Raw genomic sequence first — 20,322 nt, 5'->3', positions numbered from 1 at the left:
TCAGTTCCCAAAAGGGATCTTTTTCTCTTTCTCTTTCACTAGTAAAGATGCTTTCAAACTTTGTGCGTTCAACTCTCATTCGTCGTGCATTGTATTCAACACAGGCAGACGCCTTGGAAGGCTTAAGTGCAGGCGAAAAGCATATTTACACAAAGCTTTCTGAAGCACTCACTCCCCACAAACTGCAAGTGGCCGATGTTTCAGGTAATGCCTTTTTATTTTTTAAAGTGTAAATAAACTAACGTTTTGTCTATTGAAAGGGGGCTGTGGATCTATGTACGCTATTAATATTGCATCTAAAAAATTCGAAGGAATGAGCATTGTTAAACAGCATAGAATGGTTAATGAAGTACTGAAAGAAGAAATCAAGGGAATGCATGGTCTTCAGGTATATATAAATATTTTTATATAGAAGAGTCTTTATTCATTCTCTTATAGCTCAAGACAGCGGCCAAATAATATTAGAAGTAGTAGTTTATCTTTTTATTAAATAAATTTAAGTTATCACCATAAATCTGCAGCACGTAAGCGTCCTTCTCTTCTTCGACCATCGCTGCTTTCATTGCTTCTATAGCTCAAGACTGGTTCTTTCTCAACCCACAATTCCTCATAATCATCTTCCTCTGTATGATGCTTATGCTTACGTGATCTATGCTTCTCGCTTTTATGCTTTTTACTCTTTCTGTCGCGGCTTCTACTCCTCTTACGACTGCTCTTGTGCTTTCTTTCTCGACTTCTGCTTCGCTTATGACTGTGTCTACTACTACTATCTGGACTACTTCTTCTTGATCTGTGTGATCGACTACTTCTGTGCTCTTGATGTGAAGTAGATCGTTCATCCGGTGACTTTTTGCTTTCTTCGTCAGAGCTTTCAGATACAGACACACGACGACGCTTGCTCGCTGTCGATCTCGGTTTGAATGGTTGAACCACTTTCTCTTCAGAGACAATATTTGGCAATGATGTCGTACCTTGCTCACGTCTTTCGGAGGCTCGCTTGAACATGGGTCTAAAGATCTCTGTTGTTAGCTCAGGCTTATTGTTTGTTTGAATAGGTATCTCGGCCGTAGGTGCCTTTGGAGGGGGTAATGGTCCGATCACTTCATCATCACTACTCTCCTGTCGACTCACTATGAGAGATGTTTCCTCTTCCTTTTCCTTTTCTTGCTCTTCATCTTCAGAATCTGTGTCTTCGAAAATTGCTTTAAAAATATCCATGGAGGGTCGCTCATAGTCCAAATCTTTGTCGTCTTGTAATCCATTTTCACCTGGTTGTTCTTGTCCTGCATTATTGCTGGCAGCGATCTCCTGGGTAATACCAGTCGTTGGCGCTTTACTGTCATCTGATGATGATGCTCTTTCTGAAGGTTTTGGTATGACTGATTTCAGTAAAGGATCATCAGATGTTTCGGCAGAGGTAAATGTTAATGGCATTCTTTCGTTCAGCATTGCTTCCATCGCTTCTTTACTAAGCGCTTCTTTGGATCCAGCTTGAGATCGACCAGCTGCCGTATCAGTAGATGCAGTAACATTTGGATGTGGATTAGGAACATTAAATCGCTTGCAGACAAGTCTACTAGGATAAAATGGCTTTACTGTACGAGTAAGAGCGCCAAACATTTTCATTGCTGCCGCTTCTGCTTCTTGTGTTGGCTAACAGAAGTATTAGAGAAAAGAAGAGTGACATGTTTCTGAATCTTACCTGTTTCTTTTCAGGCTCGGGTACTGCCTTTGCTCTTTCTTCCTTTTCTTTGCGATATTGTTCTTCAGTCTTTAATCCGCCTTCAAAAGAGACCACTTCGACATTTTTAGCTGCGTCTGATGCTGATGTAAATCGACCACTCATCATAGCACTGATGGGCCTAAATATTCTAGCAGCCTTTGCAAACTCGTCCATTTCCTTCATAGCAGCATCATATGTCAAACCCTCAGGGATAGGCAGTACCTTTTTCGGGATTCCATCCTCTGTGAGCATACCTGCATGATTTTCTAAGTAATTTCGGTATCTTTCTTGTTTCTTTGGATTATCACCAAACGGCATGAATCCTTTCAAAGCTAATAGGGCGACATCCTTTGGCACAGAAGGAAAGTCAGAAAGTTGAGATTTATCTTTTCCACTATCTACAAAGAATCGAATGGCTTGATCAAGTCTGTCCTTGGAGTGTTTTGGGATATAGTCAAAGACAGAACGATGCTCGATTGGCTTTTCTCCAAGCGCTAATCCTCTTTCTTCAAATGAAAATACACTCTCTTTATTGACGTCCATTGATTTTACCGAATCTTCCAGTGGCGCATGTTGACCCGAGAAGTCAGATGGAACAACTGGAGGTGGATACCTAAAGTGATAAAGGCATGTTGGTGGATGAATCCCTCGAGAATACTTCTTATTATTTACCATTTACCAATCTGTTGGTTCTGTTGAGATACATGAAACCCTTTCAACGGTGGTCTTCCATCAGAGCATCTAGTCTTGTTCAATTCCCGGTAATGATCCTCCTCCTGTTCTCTTTTACGCTTTCTTTCTTGTGCTTTGAGTTCATCTCTCGTCATACCACCTTCATCATCATAAAGCACTCTATGATAGTTTCTTGCTGACCTATCTCCATAAATATCCTCTTCATCTTCCTCTTCTTCAAACGCACCTAGTCCAAATGCGTCTCCAGTCGTGTTTTTGTCAAAGATACCAAACGTTGAGCGTTTCTTATTCTCTTCTTCTTCATTTTTCTTTGCCAGTTCACGCAATCTTTTCATTTCAGCAATTTCTGGCACAGATGTCGCCAAGTCAAAGCCTAGGCCGTATGTATCTCTTTTGATCTGAAAGCTTTGAATAGGGGTATCACGAGGAGCAAAGGTAATATCATTCAGTAATTCATCGTCCTCATCCTCATCCCCCTCCATTCCTTCCTTTGGCCGCTTAGCCAACCTTGGGCCGATGCCTTGTCCTGGACGCCAGCCCATTTTGCGTAGTAATCGAACGCCTATTGGATCTCTGGATGGACCAAACATGTCGATTAAGCTACTTCCAATGATTCCCAACTCACTTCCTCTTTTTTCGTCTTCTTCCTGCTGTTGTTTTCGTCGTGCTGCCAGCTCTCGTTCGGTCCCTCCTAGTATATCAAACTCTTCTGTTGCTACAAGCTTACGAGTGCCTGCCAAATCCTATATACACCAGGTTGATTAGTCTTGGCAGTGTTTGGCTGTTTACTTTTTTTACTTGTAAATCCTCTTCGTCCATAAAATCCTCAGGTCTAGCTTCTTTTCTTTCATTACGTGCATTGCGAGAAGAAACGAAATTGGTGGGTTCCCAGCCTATAAAATATATTATTGATCTACATTGTATACAGCTTTATTGTATCTTTACCTTCTTTAGATCCAACCGTGTTGAAATAACCAGCAGAAAAGCCTCCAGTGAATGCACCGTGAAACCTTCGACGTCCCTTTTCGTCTCTTGCCTCTTGTTTCCAAACAGGAACAAATTGACCAGCATCAGCTCTTCCAGCTCTGCGATCTCTTTCTGTTTGTTCTGGGAAAGCTGTACCAAACACGACAAAGCTTTCTGTTGGTGTCTTTGGTTCTGTGATGTCGCTGCTGTACATAAAAAATTATGCTAACAAAAAAAAAAAAAAAAAAAAGACAGTGTAAAATGTGACACTTATTTAACAAGGATAACAATGTGAGCCATCAAATATATATTATACTTTTTGCTTGCTGTAGCAGTGATATCGGATTGATCAGATATGCATTGATTAACACAATAAACTTTATAATGTGTGGGACGATGATTATTAAATATGACAAGACAATGGTTACGATGAGTACCCATTTTGGATTGATCAAGGGACATAAATGAGCCTATCACTCTCTCAATCTCTCTGTCTCTATCTCTGTCTTGATATTCAATGGCTCTCTTTTTATGGTGAATACTACAACGAAGCTATTCAATAGCGGATAATAAATGTTCCGCCCTGGTTTTATGAGTCAATTGGCTTCCGAAATTTTTTCTCTCCTTATATTTTTAGAAAAATACAAAAAAAATCTTTTTTTCTCCTGTTAATCAGTCGAGTTGCTAAACATGTACGGTGCAAAGGCAACTTCAACTATTATAAACACCGTTGCTAGACAAGGTGTGCTTACAAAGCAACTTACAGCACCTAAATCAGCCGCTTTTCTTACTCAACTACCCACTCGCCATGTGTCAGCTGGAAAGATCTCTTATACAACCACAAGTAGATCGACCCATTTCAGTCAAAAATCTGTTCAACATAACCAAGAAAATCAACAACAGCAACATCAACAACTAGACGAATCCTTGATCCTTCAAGGACAATTACGTACTGCTTGGAAACATAAAAGACCCCCTTTGACAGATCCTGCTCAAGTCGACGGTCGCATTCTTCAAGCTGCTAAAGAAAACGACCTGCACACTGTCATTTCAACCTTTACACAAGGAAAATCTTTGGCAGGTGCACCCTTGTCTTCACAGACATACGAAGCTGTCATCGAAGCCTATGGAAAGTTACGCAGACAGAATCAACCTTTGACACCCATGATGGACGCATATAGACAGATGATTGCCTCTGGAGCACGTCCTTCTTCGCACACCTACGCTCTCTTGATTCGATCACTCTGTACAAGAGATTCAGAAGTTCAAAAAACAGTGGGTATGCTTCGTCGTCAGATGGCTCGTACAGGCAATGCAGTGGACAACCTGTCAGATTTAGAAAACGAAAAGAACATGGAACAGGCCTTGGACTTGTTCGAAAAGGCTGTCAAGGAAGAATGTACCCAAGACTTTGATGTGGACCTCTACAACCGTATGCTTCAAAACCTTTCGTTCAAGGGAAACACAGAGCGTGGTATTTATATCTTGAAACATCTTGAAGGCGATGGTAATGCTAAGCCCAATGGCGTTACTTTTGCTACTCTTTTGTCTCTGTTTGGTGTTGCAGGCGATCTTCCTGCTGTTCGTGAATGCTTCTTGGAATACAAGTCACTCGAGAGAGAGCTTCCCTCTCATGATCCTGCTTATGTCTATAATGCCCTTGTATCAGCATATGTGAATGCAGGTGACCTTGATGGTGCTTTGAATATTGTGCAGAATGTCATGACCAACGATGGCATCAAAGTTAGCATCGTTCCATACAACAAGATCTTTAGACGTGCCTGTGTTGATAACAAGCTGGATCTTGTAGAATCTATTCTAGCCGCTTTAGAAAATGATTCCAAGCTCCCCAAACCAAATGGATCGACTTACGCTGTCGTATTATCTGCTTATGCCCGTAAGAAGGACTTTGACAAGGCTGCTCAGGTGTACAGCAAGTTGCTGAAATGCGATATTTCAAAGGAATATGGTCACTTGGCAGACTACGCATATGCATGTATTGGTAACAACAAGCCCGAGATTGCGATCCAGGTTGTGCAGGATATGGTCACTCATGGGCTCAGACTTGATCTCACCCTCTGTCAAAAACTCTTTGCATCTTTTGTAAACAATGGCAAACTCGAAGATGCAATCAGTTCATATCAGAAAACTATGGATGCCTATGCTCAAACACACTTTGTCGACAAGAGTTCACCCATTGCCAGCCTCGGCCTTGAATTGGCCCTCAAGTGTACCAACCTGAAGCAAGCTTTAGAAGTACTCGAGATTTTGAAAAGGTACTCGGTAGGACCTAACCCTGTTGTATCTTCTACTATCTACAACATGTACAAGAAGGCCAAGACAAATAGCACTGAGTGGGAAACGATCTCCAAGGAACTTTCTCCTCTTTCTTTCACAGTCTTGTACGATGCCATCTTCCGCAAACAGTCCATACCAGATGATTTCTGCAAGACTGCCTTTGAACTCTTGGAAGACATGCTTTCCCTTGGCATCTCACCGACGCCTAGCCTTTACATTCGTGTGCTAGCACGTATGCAAAAGTATGGTGTCCCCCCCGAATATGAAGAGCGCTGGAATCGTCTATTCGGCCCTTATATACCTCCTCTTCCAGAGAACGCCAACAGCCAACAAGATACCGAATCTTCCAATACAAACGACAACATGAACACCTCGACACAAGATGGCCCAACAAACAAGATTGAACCGATTAATAAGGTGACCGTAGAATCTGAAATGCTTTCAGGCAAAGCTCTTTCAAAGGCATTAGAGGGTAAATACGATGAAGCAATTGATATTTTACAGAGCCAGATCATCCAAAAAGGACAGATTCCTTCGCCCGATGTCATTCGTGATATAATCCAAGTATGCACCAAGTACCAAGATTTAGGAGCGATCAACAAAATCTACTCAACCGTGATTGAATCCGTACAGAAACTCGAACACCACACCCGACAGCGCGGTCTGCATACGATTTATAATGCTATGTTGGTCTCTAATGCTCGTCTGTCCAGCATCGACCAAGCCAAAGCCTTTTATTCAAAAATTCGAGACCTCAATATGTACCCTACTGGTGATGCCTATGGCTGCTTGCTCCAACACCTGCAACCGAACGATTCAGAGGATAGTATGGATAACCTTGCTGCTGATGCCCTGACAATCTATGAAGAAGCCAAGAAGAACAAGGTTGAACCTACCGTATACATGTACAATGTGATCCTGTCAAAGCTTGCCAAGGCGCAACGATTAGATTCTGTATTGACTCTGTTTAACGAAATGCGTCAGGTGGGTATCGTACCTAACTCTGTGACATATGGTTCTGTCATCTCTGCTTGTGTCCGTTGTCAAAATGAAGAATTGGCAGTGAAGTACTTTAATGAGATGACTGTCTCGCCAGGATATAAGCCTCGTGCTGGTCCTTTCACCTTGATGATACAGTTTTACATGCAAAATCAGAATAGAGAAAAGGCCTTGTATTACTATAACCTTGCCAAACAGCAACGATTGAATATATCTGATCAAGTTCATGGAATGTTTCAACAAGAGACGTCTCAGTAAAAGCATAGAATGATTTTCTTATTATTATTGTTATTATTATTTTGGATGTAAATAAAGTGTTGTAAATCATGTCAATTTTTATGCATTGTCCCATTAGTTTGAGCTCATGTGCTGTTCTGCTTCCGGTGCTACGTAATACAACCAATACTCCCTCTCTTTAACTTAAATAACTATTATGTTTCTTCCTTAAAGTCAACCTGTCCATTTGTTTATTTCCCCTATTTCTTTTTATTAATATAAAGATACATACCTGCTCCTCTTTAACCAGTTCCTTTGATTCAATTTATGCAAGTGGGCTAATTCTTTGTTTTTATTGGTTAAAATAAACGGGGTCAGTTTCAAAACAAAGGAGCTTTGAGTACTTTGGAACTAAACTCTACTTTAACGATTTTATGAATAGCACAGACTATAGAAAGAGAATTCTCCATTGCTTCGTATGAGTCTTCTATTGTCTTGTGAACACAGAGTTGTCAACAGGATTTACACGACAACATTTCAAAGCAGATTGTAAACTTCGGACAATAAAAAGCAATATAGAATCGACTTTAGCAAACAAAACCTCGTTTAGACACTGACTAAACAGTGGTGTCTGTACCATATATGGACAAATTCGATTGTAGTGTTGCAATGGAGGATCGAAGGATCGATACAGAGGAATCTCCTTCCTGAGAGTAGAGATAACTCTAGGAGTGGTGTTGATATTTGACAAAGTGGAAACGTCCGCAAACAGAAGCTAATTTAGTAGAGTCAACAGTATTATTTTGTGCTGGTACGGCGCTTGTATCAGCAGTTGGTTTCTGGAGGAGCACTTCTTTCCTTCACCTCTTTTTTTATAAATGTGTCGCGGCTACCGCCTTCCCCTCCGTCATATCTACATCCAAAGCGAGCAGCTGCAGGGCCTGACAAAATATCAAAGACTTGATATTCTGAAGACATGTACCGGCTTTACAGCCGAACACGCCTTCAAACAAAATCAAGGGCAGATGTAAGTACAAATATATAATATAATTTAAAAATAGTTCTTAACACGTTGGCTTTTCTCTTCTCACAGATTCTGTCACGCTCACTTCGCCAGCGAGGCTGACATCGCTGCTTTCTTCTACTACTACAAAATCAAAAACAAAACGATCTGTAGTATTCTCTAAGGCAGTCTCGTCACCCCAACAGAGTAAGTAGCCAGGGTGTCGCTTATGTAAGTAGCAGATATATTCAGGATGTAAACTAAAAAATACTAATCCTGTTCGTAAACACAGAATCTATCAATCGTCCAACGGCGTCTGGATGATCAGCACACATCCTGGTGCAAGTGCTCTGCTTTGCTCCCTCCTCCTAGCTTGCTCAAAAGAGCAATAGAAGAGCTGGAGGAAGAAGTCTATCGTGATGAGGCTTCCTTAGCCGTCAAAAGAAGAAAGCTGGTCTTGCTGGTTGAAGCTCACAGCATTTGAATTGTTCTCTCTCTCTTTTCTTTTCGTCTTTTTTTTCTAATAAATTTTTATAAAACTACGACCGATTATTCCTTTACACAATTTGATATCAAAATGAGAGAACGTTGCATTCAGACAAGTAAGATAGTAATGAGTAAATATTATTTTGAAAAGGTTATTTGACATGATGGGTTATGACGATGCTATGGTAGTTGTTGAGGTATTTATCACGTTTGGTGATAGTAGATACTTAGATGGCTTGAGAAATTCATTAGCTCGTCTCGAAAACGTGAGGGAGAATGGTTTAGAAACGTAGAAATATTGCTTATAGCATACATTGTGGATGTAATATAGAATTTCCAGTCTTATACAAGTTTTTTATCTTTTGCACTCATTTTTCTGCTAAACTATTGGCATTTGGATGATATGGATTAACGCGGCGGCCTTTAACTCCTGAAGGTTGTATATTCGTGTCAGTTCATCTATGTGCTCTGACCCATTAACATCATGGACACTTTGGTAAACCATAGCTGGCAAAGATATCTACTAGACAAAACGTTACTGACAGTGCAGATTTGTCAAACATAGGCTTGACTATTGTACATCTACTGAAGTTGTCGACTAGGATCAGTATGTCGTTATTGCCATAAGGTGAATCATTAAATGTAGGAAGATCTGTATGACGACCATCGACTGGTTTATATGCAGCTTAATAAAATAGACCCATTTGTATACTGTCGCTTCAAAAAAACCTTCCATAATACTTTCCTCTTCAAAAGAAATATTTATTGTTCCTTTTTTTAATAGGTGAACAACAGTTTGTTTGTGACACATCCCCTTGATCACTTCCTTTAATCGCAGTCTCTCGAAGCTATTGATTTAGTTAAATACGATTAGCTCAGTTGGTTAAATATTTTACAATCCTTTGACCATGTTCACTCTAAGGACGATATGCCAAAATACAACATGAAGTGTAAAAGCTAGTATGAGAGTCGTATGTTCAGAACCATCTTGATTATATCAATGCCTTTTTACTGACATCAAACTTCTGTAAGAAAAGATAGATCAAACAGCTATTGAACAGATGCAAAAATGGAGCAAATGTTATTCCAGAATGTTTGGACCTAGCTTACTATTGTTGAAGTGTTGGACATGTCACAAGTTACTATCATTATTGGCATCAAATATACTATCCTCAATAATTCAAAAAGTGGATTCTAAACATCTTCCCTTTTACCTTCAGTCTTTTGGCAGATCATTAAACACGCCTTTTATATCAACAAATAGTGCTTTCATTTATCTTTGGTATTGAAAAGACTATATTTTTATTGATATATGCTTTACACATTCATACAACATCTTAATCAAAGAAGGATCTGTTGGGAGAGTGTCCGAATAAGGCAACACGAATTTGAGGCAACATTTCATCTTTGACAATGTCCAAACGGGCGTCAAGGGTATTATTGACTGTAATCTTTCCATAGTGGCCGCTCATAATAACACCACCAGCACTTGATAAAAAGTAAGTTTACTGAATAATCTGATAATCTCTCTTACCTTGATTCGGGAAGATATTCTTCACTGATAGTGAACGTAGGTCTGTGCTTCATGGTTTCTTCATATTTATCAGCAACAGCCTCGAGGACACCGTTGACAGCATCAACATCTTTTTCACGACAACGAATGACCATCTCGGGTTCCATAAGAGCATAAGCACTTTGAAGGACGAGCCCTTCGAGCAAAGCAGCATAGGTCTCTTGATCATCAGATACTTGATGAATACGCTGATTGGCTTCTTCAAACACTTCATCAAGCACTTGTTGACGTTCTTGAAGAATCTTGAGACGAGTTTTATTGATGTGATTTGACTGAGCACTATTGTATAGGTTAGATAAACCTTCTTTTTTTACCCTCTTAAAGAGCTTACATTCGCTTTTGAACTTCGGCTTGTTTAATCTTTCGCTCAAAGACAGCGTCAATATTCAAGGACTCTTGACGAACAATCTTGGCCTGTTATAGAATTGTCATAAATTTCTTTTATCTTTAAAAGCGGCCACACGCGTATGTATGTATGTAAACATATATACGCGTCTACAGATATCTTTACCTTTTCAATGTTGAATTCTTCGTCAGCCTAAAACAACCAAATAAGTTTTTCTCTTTATTAAATGTCGCGCTGTATGTTTAATATATATATATATATATATATATATATACCTTCACTTTTATTTCACGAGCCTTTTCGATAGCTTCTTGTTTGATGAAGGCAACCTAGTTTAAAGAAAGAAAAGGTTGGAAAAGAGGGGCTTTGCTGACATGAAACACTTTACCATTTTCTTCATCTCGTTAAAAACTTCTTCATCGTTGAGTGGTCCTGTTGTTGACATGATTAACTATAAAGTAGATGTGAGTAAGCAATAAATTACAACATGTAGACAATGTTTACAAATAACGCTTAGATATAAAGGCGAAAAAAAGAGAAAAGAAGGGGATAGAGATAGAAACAGAAACAGTTTAACGGAACCAAAAATTCAGATGACGCAGATTGTGGACAGAGCATTGGATCGCCGTTTGATTTTGTTTTATGCTGGACAGGGTGTAAATGGAGTGTGAATAGTAAATGTTCTGATTTGTAAAAAGAATAGAAGAAAGTATATCATGATTTAGTTTTATTAATCATACAATACACAGATCTACAGGTAATAAGACAGAGTTCTCCCCTCTTTTGTTTTGTTAACAGTTACTATGGTTACACACAATTACACATTTCACACTTTGAATTTTAATACCCTTTTTTATACCTTTACCCCCTTGAATGCTTATACAAAAGCAAGAAATAGCAAAACAGACAGAGTACAAGATGGAAAGGGGGAATAAGGAATTTATTAGGCATTCGTCATATGAATGATGATGATGACTATAGAATAATTTAAATCACCTGACAAGTACACAATTATTTCTTTTCAATTGTAAATCAAACGTTTCAAAACTATAAAAACAATAAAGAAAGAGAGAGAAAGAGAGGGAGGATAAGTAAGAGAATGGGGAAGTGAAAGGTGAAAACATGGTAAAATTGAGCCACTCATAATTCACCCCTTATTTTGGAAAAATAAAACAAACACATCTCCTATTTTTTGTATTTCTTTCTTTTTTTTATATTTTCTTTTTCTTTTTTTATTATAATAACAATAACAATCGAATGACAGTGATCGATACTGAAGATATTTCACCACCTGCAACACCACCAACACACAGTCCAATACCTCATCGACTTGATTTAGAGTCTTGTGCACTTTTATCGCAATGTGACGAAAAAGAGCATCTATCACATCTTGTAAGTTCTTTTCAGTTATTGACACCAATGCAAAAGCAATTATTCTTGTATGAAATCATCAACCACTGCGACAATGGTCAGCTTACTTTCCTCAACAGTCTGATCGCACCCAGACTCAAGGTGGACTTTTTAAAGGAACTACCACCCGAGATAGCCCTGAATATTCTTTCTTATATTGATAACCCAGCAACTCTAGCGCATGCTTCTCGTATATCCAAATATTGGAACTCATTGGTTAAAGATGAAACAGTGTGGAAAGTGCTTTGTAAACGACATGAATATATCAAGGAAGAAATAGAAGTTCCTGCTTCATTTTCATTTAGAGATCATTTTAAGCGAAACTATGGCATCCACCGTGCCTGGAGACAAGGTGGAAAAGTGACGACAGTCGATGGAGGATTCTCACATGGACTTGTCACATCATTACAATTTGATGAAAAATTTACAGTGGTTGGATGTGACAATCATCGCATTGAGGTCTTTGATACCAATTCTGGTAAAAAAATTCGAACTCTCGAAGGTCATGAAGGCGGCGTATGGGCACTACAATTTAAAGGAGGAGAACAAGATGATCCTGAGCGTGTTTTATTGTCTGGCGGATGTGATAGGTAATAATATCTTTTTATCCTTGTGCATTTCTTTAATCATTTCGTATCCATAGAGATGTAAGGGTATGGGATCTCAATCAAGGCAAATTAAAATATATACTTCGTGGACACACATCGACTGTTCGGTGCTTAAAGATTAGAGATAAACAGATTGCAGTGACAGGATCAAGGGATGCGACACTAAGAGTATGGGATATTCAAAGAGGCGTTTTATTACATATACTTGTTGGACACCAAGCCAGTGTTCGATGTGTTGATATCCATGGCGATATTGCCGTTTCAGGATCATATGACTTTACGGCTAGAGTGTGGGATCTGAAGACAGGAAGATGCAAACATGTACTCGTGGGACACACATTACAAATATACACCATTGTCACCAATGGTAAAATCATTGCCACAGGAGCTATGGACGCACATATTCGAATTTGGTCAGTTGAAACAGGTGAATGTTTAGCTACCTTACACGGACATACGTCGCTCGTTGGACAATTACAGCTATCAGGCACGACCTTGGTGAGTGGGGGAGCGGATGGATGCTTACGTGTATGGGATATGGAAACATTTGAATGTAAACAACAATTTTCAGCTCATGATAACTCCATCACTTGCCTACAATTTGATGATCAGCATATTCTCAGTGCAGCTAATGATGGAAAAGTGAAACTATGGGATATTAAACGTGGTAGACTCATTAGAAATTTTACTCAGCCTTCAAAAATTGTATGGAAAATTCAATTCAATCAGACAAAAGCCGTTGTACTGATGCAAAGAAAAAGACCTGATGATGAAGGACAAGGTAAAACTGTTATGGAAATTCACGACTTTGATCTATTGTCACCTTCTTCTTCTTCTTTATAATTATATATTTATATACCTGCTTTGTATTTCTTTAATACGGCATTTTTTATTATTCCCCTTTCTTCCTTTATTACATAAAAACCCACTAAAAACTATGCAATTTATAATTCCTTGTGTGCTGCTGTAAGATGATCTGAATGAAACAATCATCCTGATTTTTTGGGGCCTCTCCTCAATACTTTACAACGCATTATTTCATTGAAATATTGAATAGCCATGAGAACATATTCAACAGTGATAATAGTACTGATAATAACAATTATATTAAAAGCTCTGTCACCAATCCTTTGATGAAATTGTGGCTCGTCAAAAATAACAACAAATGAACCAAAAGTGGAAAGTACTGTTGCCATGATACCATTTTGTATGGTAATTAGAAGCTTTTCATGAGATTGCTTTTACTTTAAGAGGCAATAACAGAAATGACCACTTTCAATACTTTAATCAAACTCACCCACTTTTTGTTTCCATATAAAGCATACAGATAATGTCTTTCGTTTAAACATGATGTTTTATTTATGATCCAGATGAGCGCAGAAATAATGTAACAAACGTCTGCCCGGACCCGTTCAATCCGTTTGGAAGTAAATGCTAAGAAAAAACTCCTTATGGGGATAAGGGTAAAAGTAAATTAATGAGTAGAGCAATCTATCTCTTCTCTACTTTCAGATCAAAAAGCGAAATCATTTTCATCTTCAGGGTTGAATGTCATCATTTCTATTTCATATCTGAACTTGGCTTCAAGAATAGCATATAATTTACTGTAATTTAAAAAAGCTTGTCTTTTCAAAGAAAGCATTGCAGTGAGAAGGACAGTGAGTCTCACCCTTGGACATAGCAAATGATCCTTTTATGTACGTAATGAGGTGTTTGTTTGATATGTACTTTGTCGCATAAATGTATAGTTTTATTCCCTCTCACTGACAGGTAATCACTCCTATTTGCTCCATAATCCTTGCGCTCTTTTGATTCTACAGCTGAAGCATTGCGATCTGTAGTATTTTCCCTTGGGAAACGCTACCTGCACCAGGAAATACTCCAAAAGTTAGACTAATACTACGGCGCTACCTCTACCCACTATCTATGATGAAGCGCAACAAAGCTTTTCAATGTATGGCATCAAGCTAAATATGACTTTATAAACGTATTATCTTGGATTGCGTTTCTTTTTAAGAAGAAATGTTGTTATTTCTTCATTTATTTTAGTTTTATGTTGTCAGTTTGATCAATAAAGAACCAAGATCAATTCAAGTGTATTTTACATTAATAGATATTCCCACTGGACAGCCTTAGGTTATATAGAGGCTTTGATGGTGTGAAGATGTATAGTGACAACATAGGTAGCGCCCAGAGGAAGCGCTCGTAACATTAGCCACTTTGTCGTGAATTTTTTCGTGTAGTATTTTCCTTTAAGTTGCTTGCAAAAGGCTGATATCTTTTAGATGTTTTGTTGCTCATGAAACCAAAATTTCCTTCTTCACCATATTCATCGCACAAGTATTTTATTTTGTCAACAACTGTCATGTTAGCAAACTGAGACAAACCATGTCGTGTTGTATCTGTTAGTACTTCACTATCGCTATTGTTCATTTCCCCTTCTTCTATGAATTGGCTCGAGTATTGCACTGTGTTATATTCAGCTTTGCCGTTGAAAAAGGCCACTAAGTCGATAACAAGCAAAGTAGATTCTTTATTAAAAAGAGCTGAATATTATTAAATTAGGTTTGTGTGAGAGTTTTATAAGGAATATTAATTCGAGTTCCCAGCTAAAATTTCCTACAGTGAATGAAAGCTCTCCTCCATCTTCAGAAGACTTTCAAAAGGCTAACAGTGTTCCTGAATATAATGCGCTGCTCATAACGGCAGTGTACCTCTTAACGCCTCGTTAAGTATAAAACAAACAGTATGTTTTTATTCATTTGTCTTCTAGTTACTAAACCATAACCTACAAATAAGAATAGAATAATAAAAATTCATCTTCAATTCAGATGACTAGCAGGTTACATGGCGTCCATAGGAGTAGAAACCACTCGTTTCATGCTTAGTTACTTTCATTTTCTTATATTACAACTATTCGTTATATAAAGAACTCTCTTTATGCAAAAAGAAAGAACCAGAAAATTCATTAAGACAAGTTGAAGCGCCGATCTACAAAAAGATCCAAGTTTTTCTTTGCCCTTTCTTTTTTTCTTTACAAAGCACATGCAAGTGTTGCCTCTTTTGACGCCCAATAACTATAATCTGAGAAAAAGACCAAGGTCAAGCGAGGATTATGAGACACATTATTTAAAAAAGAGATTAATATCATGTCTAACGCCCTTTAATCCAATACCTGATGAACGTAAGTAATACTAGAAAAAACAATAATAATGATTAACAGAGTATACAGCCAAAGGTTCTCTTCCTACTCCACCTCACGAACATTATTCACCGCCATTGAATGCTAAACATGACATACAAATGGATGATGAGTTTATACTAGACGAAGAAGAAGAACAACAACAACAAGAAGATTGCCCTAAAAACGAAACAAATCGTTCACGTATCAACATCATGGACATTAATGGATCATTGTTGCCCATGGAACAAAGATCAGGAGAAAGTAGATATCGCATCCCTTCATTTGTATTAAATCATCATCATCATCAACAACAACAACAATCATCTTATAGGTAGAAAACTGAATGAATAAAAAAAATTAGAGAGAAGAATGATTGATGATTTATTATAGTGATTTATTACTGACTGCATTATTGTATAAAGAAAAGGCAAAGATCACAGAAATAATGCCTGAAGAAGATAATAAAGGAGATCCAATGGATCTAGATTAAGACATACATATTTCTAAGCCACATAAAACAAAAACAAGATGTAAATAATACACACAACAATAAGCTAAATAAAAAGAGAACCGTTATAGTCAAATTAAACCTTGCTACATTCCTCATTTTATATAAATCTACACCTTCCCCCCTCCTCTCTCTTTTTATATTCTTTTGATTATATTGTGAAGCCAGCCATGTCCTTTTGTAAAAGAGTTATCTGCGGCAAAGTGATCATTTTATTTGGAACCATAGCTATTTTATTATTAATTTTTATGCCGGCAAGACATGTATCTTTAAGTGACCTTGAACATGTCATCACCAACATGTGTAAAAACCATGCCAAAACACCTTTACCCGAAAGCCTGAAAGTCAGCTACTTATTCGGCATGAATGACACGCTGATAAAGAGTGACACAAGACTAAAAGAAGACGTCTGGGCGAATTTACCAGCCAAGGGCGCATTTTACATGATGACTAGAAACGAAGATTTGATGAAAGCAAGGATGACAATGAAGAGCATCGAAGAAAGATTCAACTCGAAACTAAACTCGACTTATCCTTGGATCTTTTTGAATAACCAACCTTTTACTTCTGAATTTAAAAGATTCATTAAAAGGACTGCGACCAATCCAGATCAAGTTTACTTTGGACACGTCGATTTAGATGCTTGGAATTATCCTCCCTGGATAGACGGTGTTCGTTCTCAGGCACTCTTTTCTAGCTTTAGAGATGTTGTCACTCCTAGAGTGAGCCGTCCTTCTTATGGTAACTATCTAAGGTAAGTGATGGATGATGGCAATAAGGGAGATTTGTACTCATTATCATAAAGATATCAATCCGGTCTATTCTTTTATCATCCCTTGTTTGATGATGTAGACTATGTATGGCGGGTAGATGCAGGATCGACCTATCATTGTGAGATGTTTATGGATGATCCATTTGTTACCATGCAAACAAACAACAAATCAGTTGGATTTGCATTAACAGAAAAGGCAACAAGTGAAATTACGCTCTTCAGCCTATGGCCAGTGACTAACCATTTCATGGGCCTATATCCACACTTGATCGAACCCAGTGAAGACTCTATTTTCTCTTGGTTAATGAACAACAACAATGAATATAACTATTGTCAAATATCCACAAGCTTTGAAATTGTCAACCTGTCGTTCTTAAGATCAGAGGAATACAGGACATTGTTTTATTATTTAGATCTTGTCGGTGGCTTCTTTTACGAAAGGTAAGCATAAATGGGTAATGACGCTGTTTATTTATTTTATTTTATTGTATTTTTTTTTTTTTAAAAAAAAAAAAAGATGGACAGATGCAGCCGTACGGACAATAGCAACTGCCTTATTTTTGAACAGACAAGATATTCACTTTTTTAATGACGTCGCTTTTACTTTAAATGATAAAGCGCACTGTCCACTTGATTTTACTCTTTTAGAACGCTGTAGCTGTGACTATAAAGACAGTTTTAGTAAATTCAATTTTCTCACTTTATTCCTTGTACTAACTTGAATTTATAGATTACCGTAAAAGCAGTTGTACTCTTGATCTGCTGCAATTGATCGATCCTGCTTCAATAGATGACATGGTCAGTTTTGCTAAAACTGTATTATCGCAGAAATAAACATTCCGCACTTTTCATTTCAATTGCACATTGACGCGGTACCTCATCAATAACTTAAATACAACAACAACTTTATACATAAACTACCATACTCTTTTCCTTACATGTGATTGACAACGATTTACAAGGAGCAAACCTTTCAATGCCAAGGCCATACAATATTGACATGCTGAATAAAAAGTGCTGTTTAACAATTAATATTGACAAGACTGAAACATAAAGTAGCCTCTTGTAAGTTTAAGGAAGCTTAAATGATCTTGTGTTTCATCAAGCAAAAGAATTAATGGATTAGTCACAAAGGAAATCATTTCACTAGATGAGAATGTTGAGCATTGTCTAGGTATTATTTTTCGTATATTTCTTTTCAATCATGGCACATTGGAATATTTTTAAAAAGAAGAAGAGCAAGGATCAATCAAAGGAGAATCTCCAGCAGGCCTTACTCAATCCCCCGCCCATGCCTTCACAATCTCGCTTACAGGAACCACCTCCTCTGCATTACTGGTCTCGGCAAGATAATCATCAAATAATGCGGTATACTTGGCCAAATACAATAGAAACTATAGAGCCCTATAGCAACTTGCCAGAAGATGCACTACGTTTATCAAAATTTTAATAAAAAAGACTGCTTTAAGCATCCTATAAAATCTATATTCATAAATTTATACTAATAGGAAACAATAAAGATCAGTCAGGATGCTTTATATACTCTTACAATATTGAATTTATCAAAGACATGCTGATATTGCATGAATTGAATTTATCTTGATGTGTGAGCAATAGAAAATAAAAGAATTTTTTTCATTCTCCGCTTGCTTCTCTTCACTTTTACGCGAATTGCTTTTTTGCAAGTTTCTTATTTTGTCTCGTTTCCCTTTCTTTCTTTCTCTTTTTCTTTATTTCTTTTGTCTTTGAAAAAAAAAAAGTAAAACACTACAATGGCAAATTCTGGTACTCAAACCGCTTCTAAAGAAGTTCATACAAACAGCAACGCTACTAGCACCACCGCCACGCAATCCTCACAGGATGTAGGTCTCATCTTTGTTCGTGAGTATTATACTTTTCTGAACAAGAAACCAAATAGACTTCATGCCTTTTATAACAAAGACTCTCTCTTTGTAAGAGGCGATGAAGGTACTGTGACTGAAACAGCGAGAGGTCAAGAGGTAATGATAACAAATAAGCAAAGAAATAAAATGTAAATAATCAAGGAGATTAGGAAATTCGCAAAAAGATTGAAGAATGTAAGTTTGAAGACTGCAAAGTCTTGGTCACTCAGGTCGATAGTCAACTCTCTGCCAATGATGGCATCCTCATTCATGTCTTGGGAGAAATGTGCAATCAGAACGGACCCTCTCAAAAGTTCAGTCAAACTTTCTTCTTAGCTACTCAACCTAATGGATACTATGTATTGAATGACATCTTCCGATTCTTAAAAGATGAAGTCGAAATCGATTACTATACCTGTGAGGAAGAAGAGCCTGCCAAGAAACCTACCTCTGTTCCTACTCCTGCTCCTGCAACTACAGCACCAGCAACAACAACAACTACTACTACAGCAGAAGCCCCTGAAGTTGTCAAAAAGGAAGAAGAGCCTGAGAAGGAGGAGCTTAAAAAGGATGAACAGGAAACAAAGAAAGTGGACATTGCTGTTGATGAAAACAAAAAGACAGAAACTGAACAACAACAGCCTGTTACTGCTTCACCCATTCCTTCCAAGGTCCCTACTACTGTCACTCCTCCTCCTACTCCTGCTCCAGTAAAAGATGAGACTGCTGTTGATGAAAAGAAAAAGAAGCCTGAATCAAAGCAACCTAATAAACCCCAACAGAAGCAACAACAACAACAACAACAACAACAAGAAAAAGAAACCGAAAAGCCTACTAAACCTGCTGCGCCAAAGACATGGGCTAACTTGACTGCCGCAGCAGCAGTAGCTACTGGTCCTACAACAGCTGCAACTACTACAACTAGCACAGCTAATAATATCATTCCTACACCAGCAACACCGCCATCTACAGAAGCATCTGCCACACCTGTACCCGTAGCAGCTCCTTCACCTGTGGTAGCTAATTCAGAAAAACCAGCTCAACAACAACAGCATCAACAGCATCAACAGCATCAACAAAATAAACAGACGCCTCGTAACAAAGGTACAATTGTAATGATAAAAATAATTAGAGTGGGCATATAACGTTTTTTTGTTTGGTAGATGCTATTACACAAATCTTTGTCAAACAAGTGTACGATAATATTACTGAGGATCAACTTAGGGAGGCATTTTCAAAGATTGGACCTGTCAAACATATCAACATTTCTAGACCAAGAAACTGTGCCTTTGTTGAATTTGCTTCACCTGAGACTGTCCAAAAGGCACTAGCTCAACATAAAGTTACTGTTCAAGGTGGAAACATCGTTCTTGCAGAAGAACGCCGTTTTAACAGTAGCAACAATCAATCTGGCAATCGTTTCAATAACAGCAACCAAGGCAGAGGACAGAACTATAACAGCAACTTTGATCGCCGGCCTAATAGCCATCGCCGTCAAGGACAGAACGCACGTAACAATCAAAGTAATGCAAAACAAAGCAGAGGAACGACAGCGACGACGAACGCTCAAAAATAACGTTCTTCCTTTTTAAATATATAAATGTTGTAACCTCACCGTTACCTCTTTTATCCCCCCTCTTTCTCCCTCCTCCCC

The 20,322-nt window shown here is 38.0% G+C and overlaps 8 protein-coding genes across 8 annotated transcripts; 6 read left to right on the top strand and 2 right to left on the bottom strand.

The window, feature by feature from the left end:
* Window positions 1–42: 42 nt before the first annotated feature.
* Window positions 43–3,626, bottom strand: RHIMIDRAFT_271471 (uncharacterized protein). Its single transcript, XM_023612253.1, has 7 exons — window positions 3,362–3,626; window positions 3,215–3,309; window positions 2,396–3,159; window positions 1,703–2,336; window positions 439–1,653; window positions 262–388; window positions 43–205 (listed from the first exon to the last, which is right to left on the bottom strand). The coding sequence occupies exons 1-5, from the start codon at window positions 3,594–3,596 to the stop codon at window positions 505–507; spliced, it is 2,877 nt and encodes a 958-aa protein (XP_023468834.1). The 5' UTR covers window positions 3,597–3,626; the 3' UTR covers window positions 43–205; window positions 262–388; window positions 439–504.
* On the top strand, window positions 44–459 carry RHIMIDRAFT_289613 (bola-like protein; the record flags this gene model as incomplete). The annotated part of the gene is made up of 3 exons (XM_023613662.1): window positions 44–204; window positions 261–388; window positions 439–459. The coding sequence occupies exons 1-3, from the start codon at window positions 48–50 to the stop codon at window positions 457–459; spliced, it is 306 nt and encodes a 101-aa protein (XP_023468835.1). The 5' UTR covers window positions 44–47.
* A 401-nt stretch (window positions 3,627–4,027) lies between the features above and the next one.
* On the top strand, window positions 4,028–7,011 carry RHIMIDRAFT_271470 (uncharacterized protein). Its single transcript, XM_023612252.1, has one exon. It carries the CDS (start codon window positions 4,073–4,075, stop codon window positions 6,935–6,937), a length of 2,865 nt encoding a protein of 954 aa, XP_023468833.1. The 5' UTR covers window positions 4,028–4,072; the 3' UTR covers window positions 6,938–7,011.
* A 2,710-nt stretch (window positions 7,012–9,721) lies between these two features.
* On the bottom strand, window positions 9,722–10,748 carry RHIMIDRAFT_234495 (ATPase, V1/A1 complex, subunit E; the record flags this gene model as incomplete). The annotated part of the gene is made up of 6 exons (XM_023608169.1): window positions 9,722–9,872; window positions 9,919–10,236; window positions 10,289–10,371; window positions 10,469–10,495; window positions 10,579–10,632; window positions 10,692–10,748. 6 exons carry the CDS (start codon window positions 10,746–10,748, stop codon window positions 9,722–9,724), a joined length of 690 nt encoding a protein of 229 aa, XP_023468832.1.
* A 615-nt stretch (window positions 10,749–11,363) lies between these two features.
* On the top strand, window positions 11,364–13,385 carry RHIMIDRAFT_307759 (WD40 repeat-like protein). The gene is made up of 2 exons (XM_023614538.1): window positions 11,364–12,303; window positions 12,357–13,385. Exons 1-2 carry the CDS (start codon window positions 11,561–11,563, stop codon window positions 13,162–13,164), a joined length of 1,551 nt encoding a protein of 516 aa, XP_023468831.1. The 5' UTR covers window positions 11,364–11,560; the 3' UTR covers window positions 13,165–13,385.
* A 1,981-nt stretch (window positions 13,386–15,366) lies between these two features.
* RHIMIDRAFT_248341 (uncharacterized protein) lies at window positions 15,367–15,840 on the top strand (the record flags this gene model as incomplete). Its single annotated transcript, XM_023610508.1, has 2 exons — window positions 15,367–15,505; window positions 15,545–15,840. The coding sequence occupies 2 exons, from the start codon at window positions 15,367–15,369 to the stop codon at window positions 15,838–15,840; spliced, it is 435 nt and encodes a 144-aa protein (XP_023468830.1).
* RHIMIDRAFT_223431 (nucleotide-diphospho-sugar transferase) lies at window positions 15,802–17,791 on the top strand. Its single transcript, XM_023607478.1, has 4 exons — window positions 15,802–16,767; window positions 16,819–17,226; window positions 17,303–17,466; window positions 17,516–17,791. Exons 1-4 carry the CDS (start codon window positions 16,184–16,186, stop codon window positions 17,617–17,619), a joined length of 1,260 nt encoding a protein of 419 aa, XP_023468829.1. The 5' UTR covers window positions 15,802–16,183; the 3' UTR covers window positions 17,620–17,791.
* Window positions 17,792–18,557: 766 nt separating this feature from the next.
* Window positions 18,558–20,244, top strand: RHIMIDRAFT_234492 (NTF2-domain-containing protein; the record flags this gene model as incomplete). The annotated part of the gene is made up of 3 exons (XM_023608168.1): window positions 18,558–18,785; window positions 18,839–19,772; window positions 19,832–20,244. 3 exons carry the CDS (start codon window positions 18,558–18,560, stop codon window positions 20,242–20,244), a joined length of 1,575 nt encoding a protein of 524 aa, XP_023468828.1.
* Window positions 20,245–20,322: the final 78 nt, after the last annotated feature.

The sequence above is a fragment of the Rhizopus microsporus genome, assembly GCF_002708625.1.
Source record: "Rhizopus microsporus ATCC 52813 unplaced genomic scaffold scaffold_3, whole genome shotgun sequence".
NCBI lineage: Eukaryota > Fungi > Mucoromycota > Mucoromycetes > Mucorales > Rhizopodaceae > Rhizopus > Rhizopus microsporus.
This window is presented reverse-complemented; position numbering and strand designations above follow the sequence as displayed.

Bases quoted from the DNA above. Each gene is read 5' to 3' on its own strand.
- RHIMIDRAFT_223431 (XM_023607478.1), top strand. From the start codon at position 16,184: ATGTCCTTTTGTAAAAGAGTTATCTGCGGCAAAGTGATCATTTTATTT. The intron at 16,768-16,818 runs GTAAGTGATGGA...ATTATCATAAAG, and splicing joins TCTTATGGTAACTATCTAAG to ATATCAATCCGGTCTATTCT. The intron at 17,227-17,302 runs GTAAGCATAAAT...AAAAAAAAAAAG, and splicing joins GGTGGCTTCTTTTACGAAAG to ATGGACAGATGCAGCCGTAC.
- RHIMIDRAFT_271471 (XM_023612253.1), bottom strand. From the start codon at position 3,596: ATGTACAGCAGCGACATCACAGAACCAAAGACACCAACAGAAAGCTTT. The intron at 3,160-3,214 runs GTAAAAAAAGTA...TGGTGTATATAG, and splicing joins TGGACGAAGAGGATTTACAA to GATTTGGCAGGCACTCGTAA. The intron at 2,337-2,395 runs GTAAATAATAAG...TTATCACTTTAG, and splicing joins AACCAACAGATTGGTAAATG to GTATCCACCTCCAGTTGTTC.
- RHIMIDRAFT_271470 (XM_023612252.1), top strand. From the start codon at position 4,073: ATGTACGGTGCAAAGGCAACTTCAACTATTATAAACACCGTTGCTAGA.
- RHIMIDRAFT_307759 (XM_023614538.1), top strand. From the start codon at position 11,561: ATGACAGTGATCGATACTGAAGATATTTCACCACCTGCAACACCACCA. The intron at 12,304-12,356 runs GTAATAATATCT...TCGTATCCATAG, and splicing joins TTGTCTGGCGGATGTGATAG to AGATGTAAGGGTATGGGATC.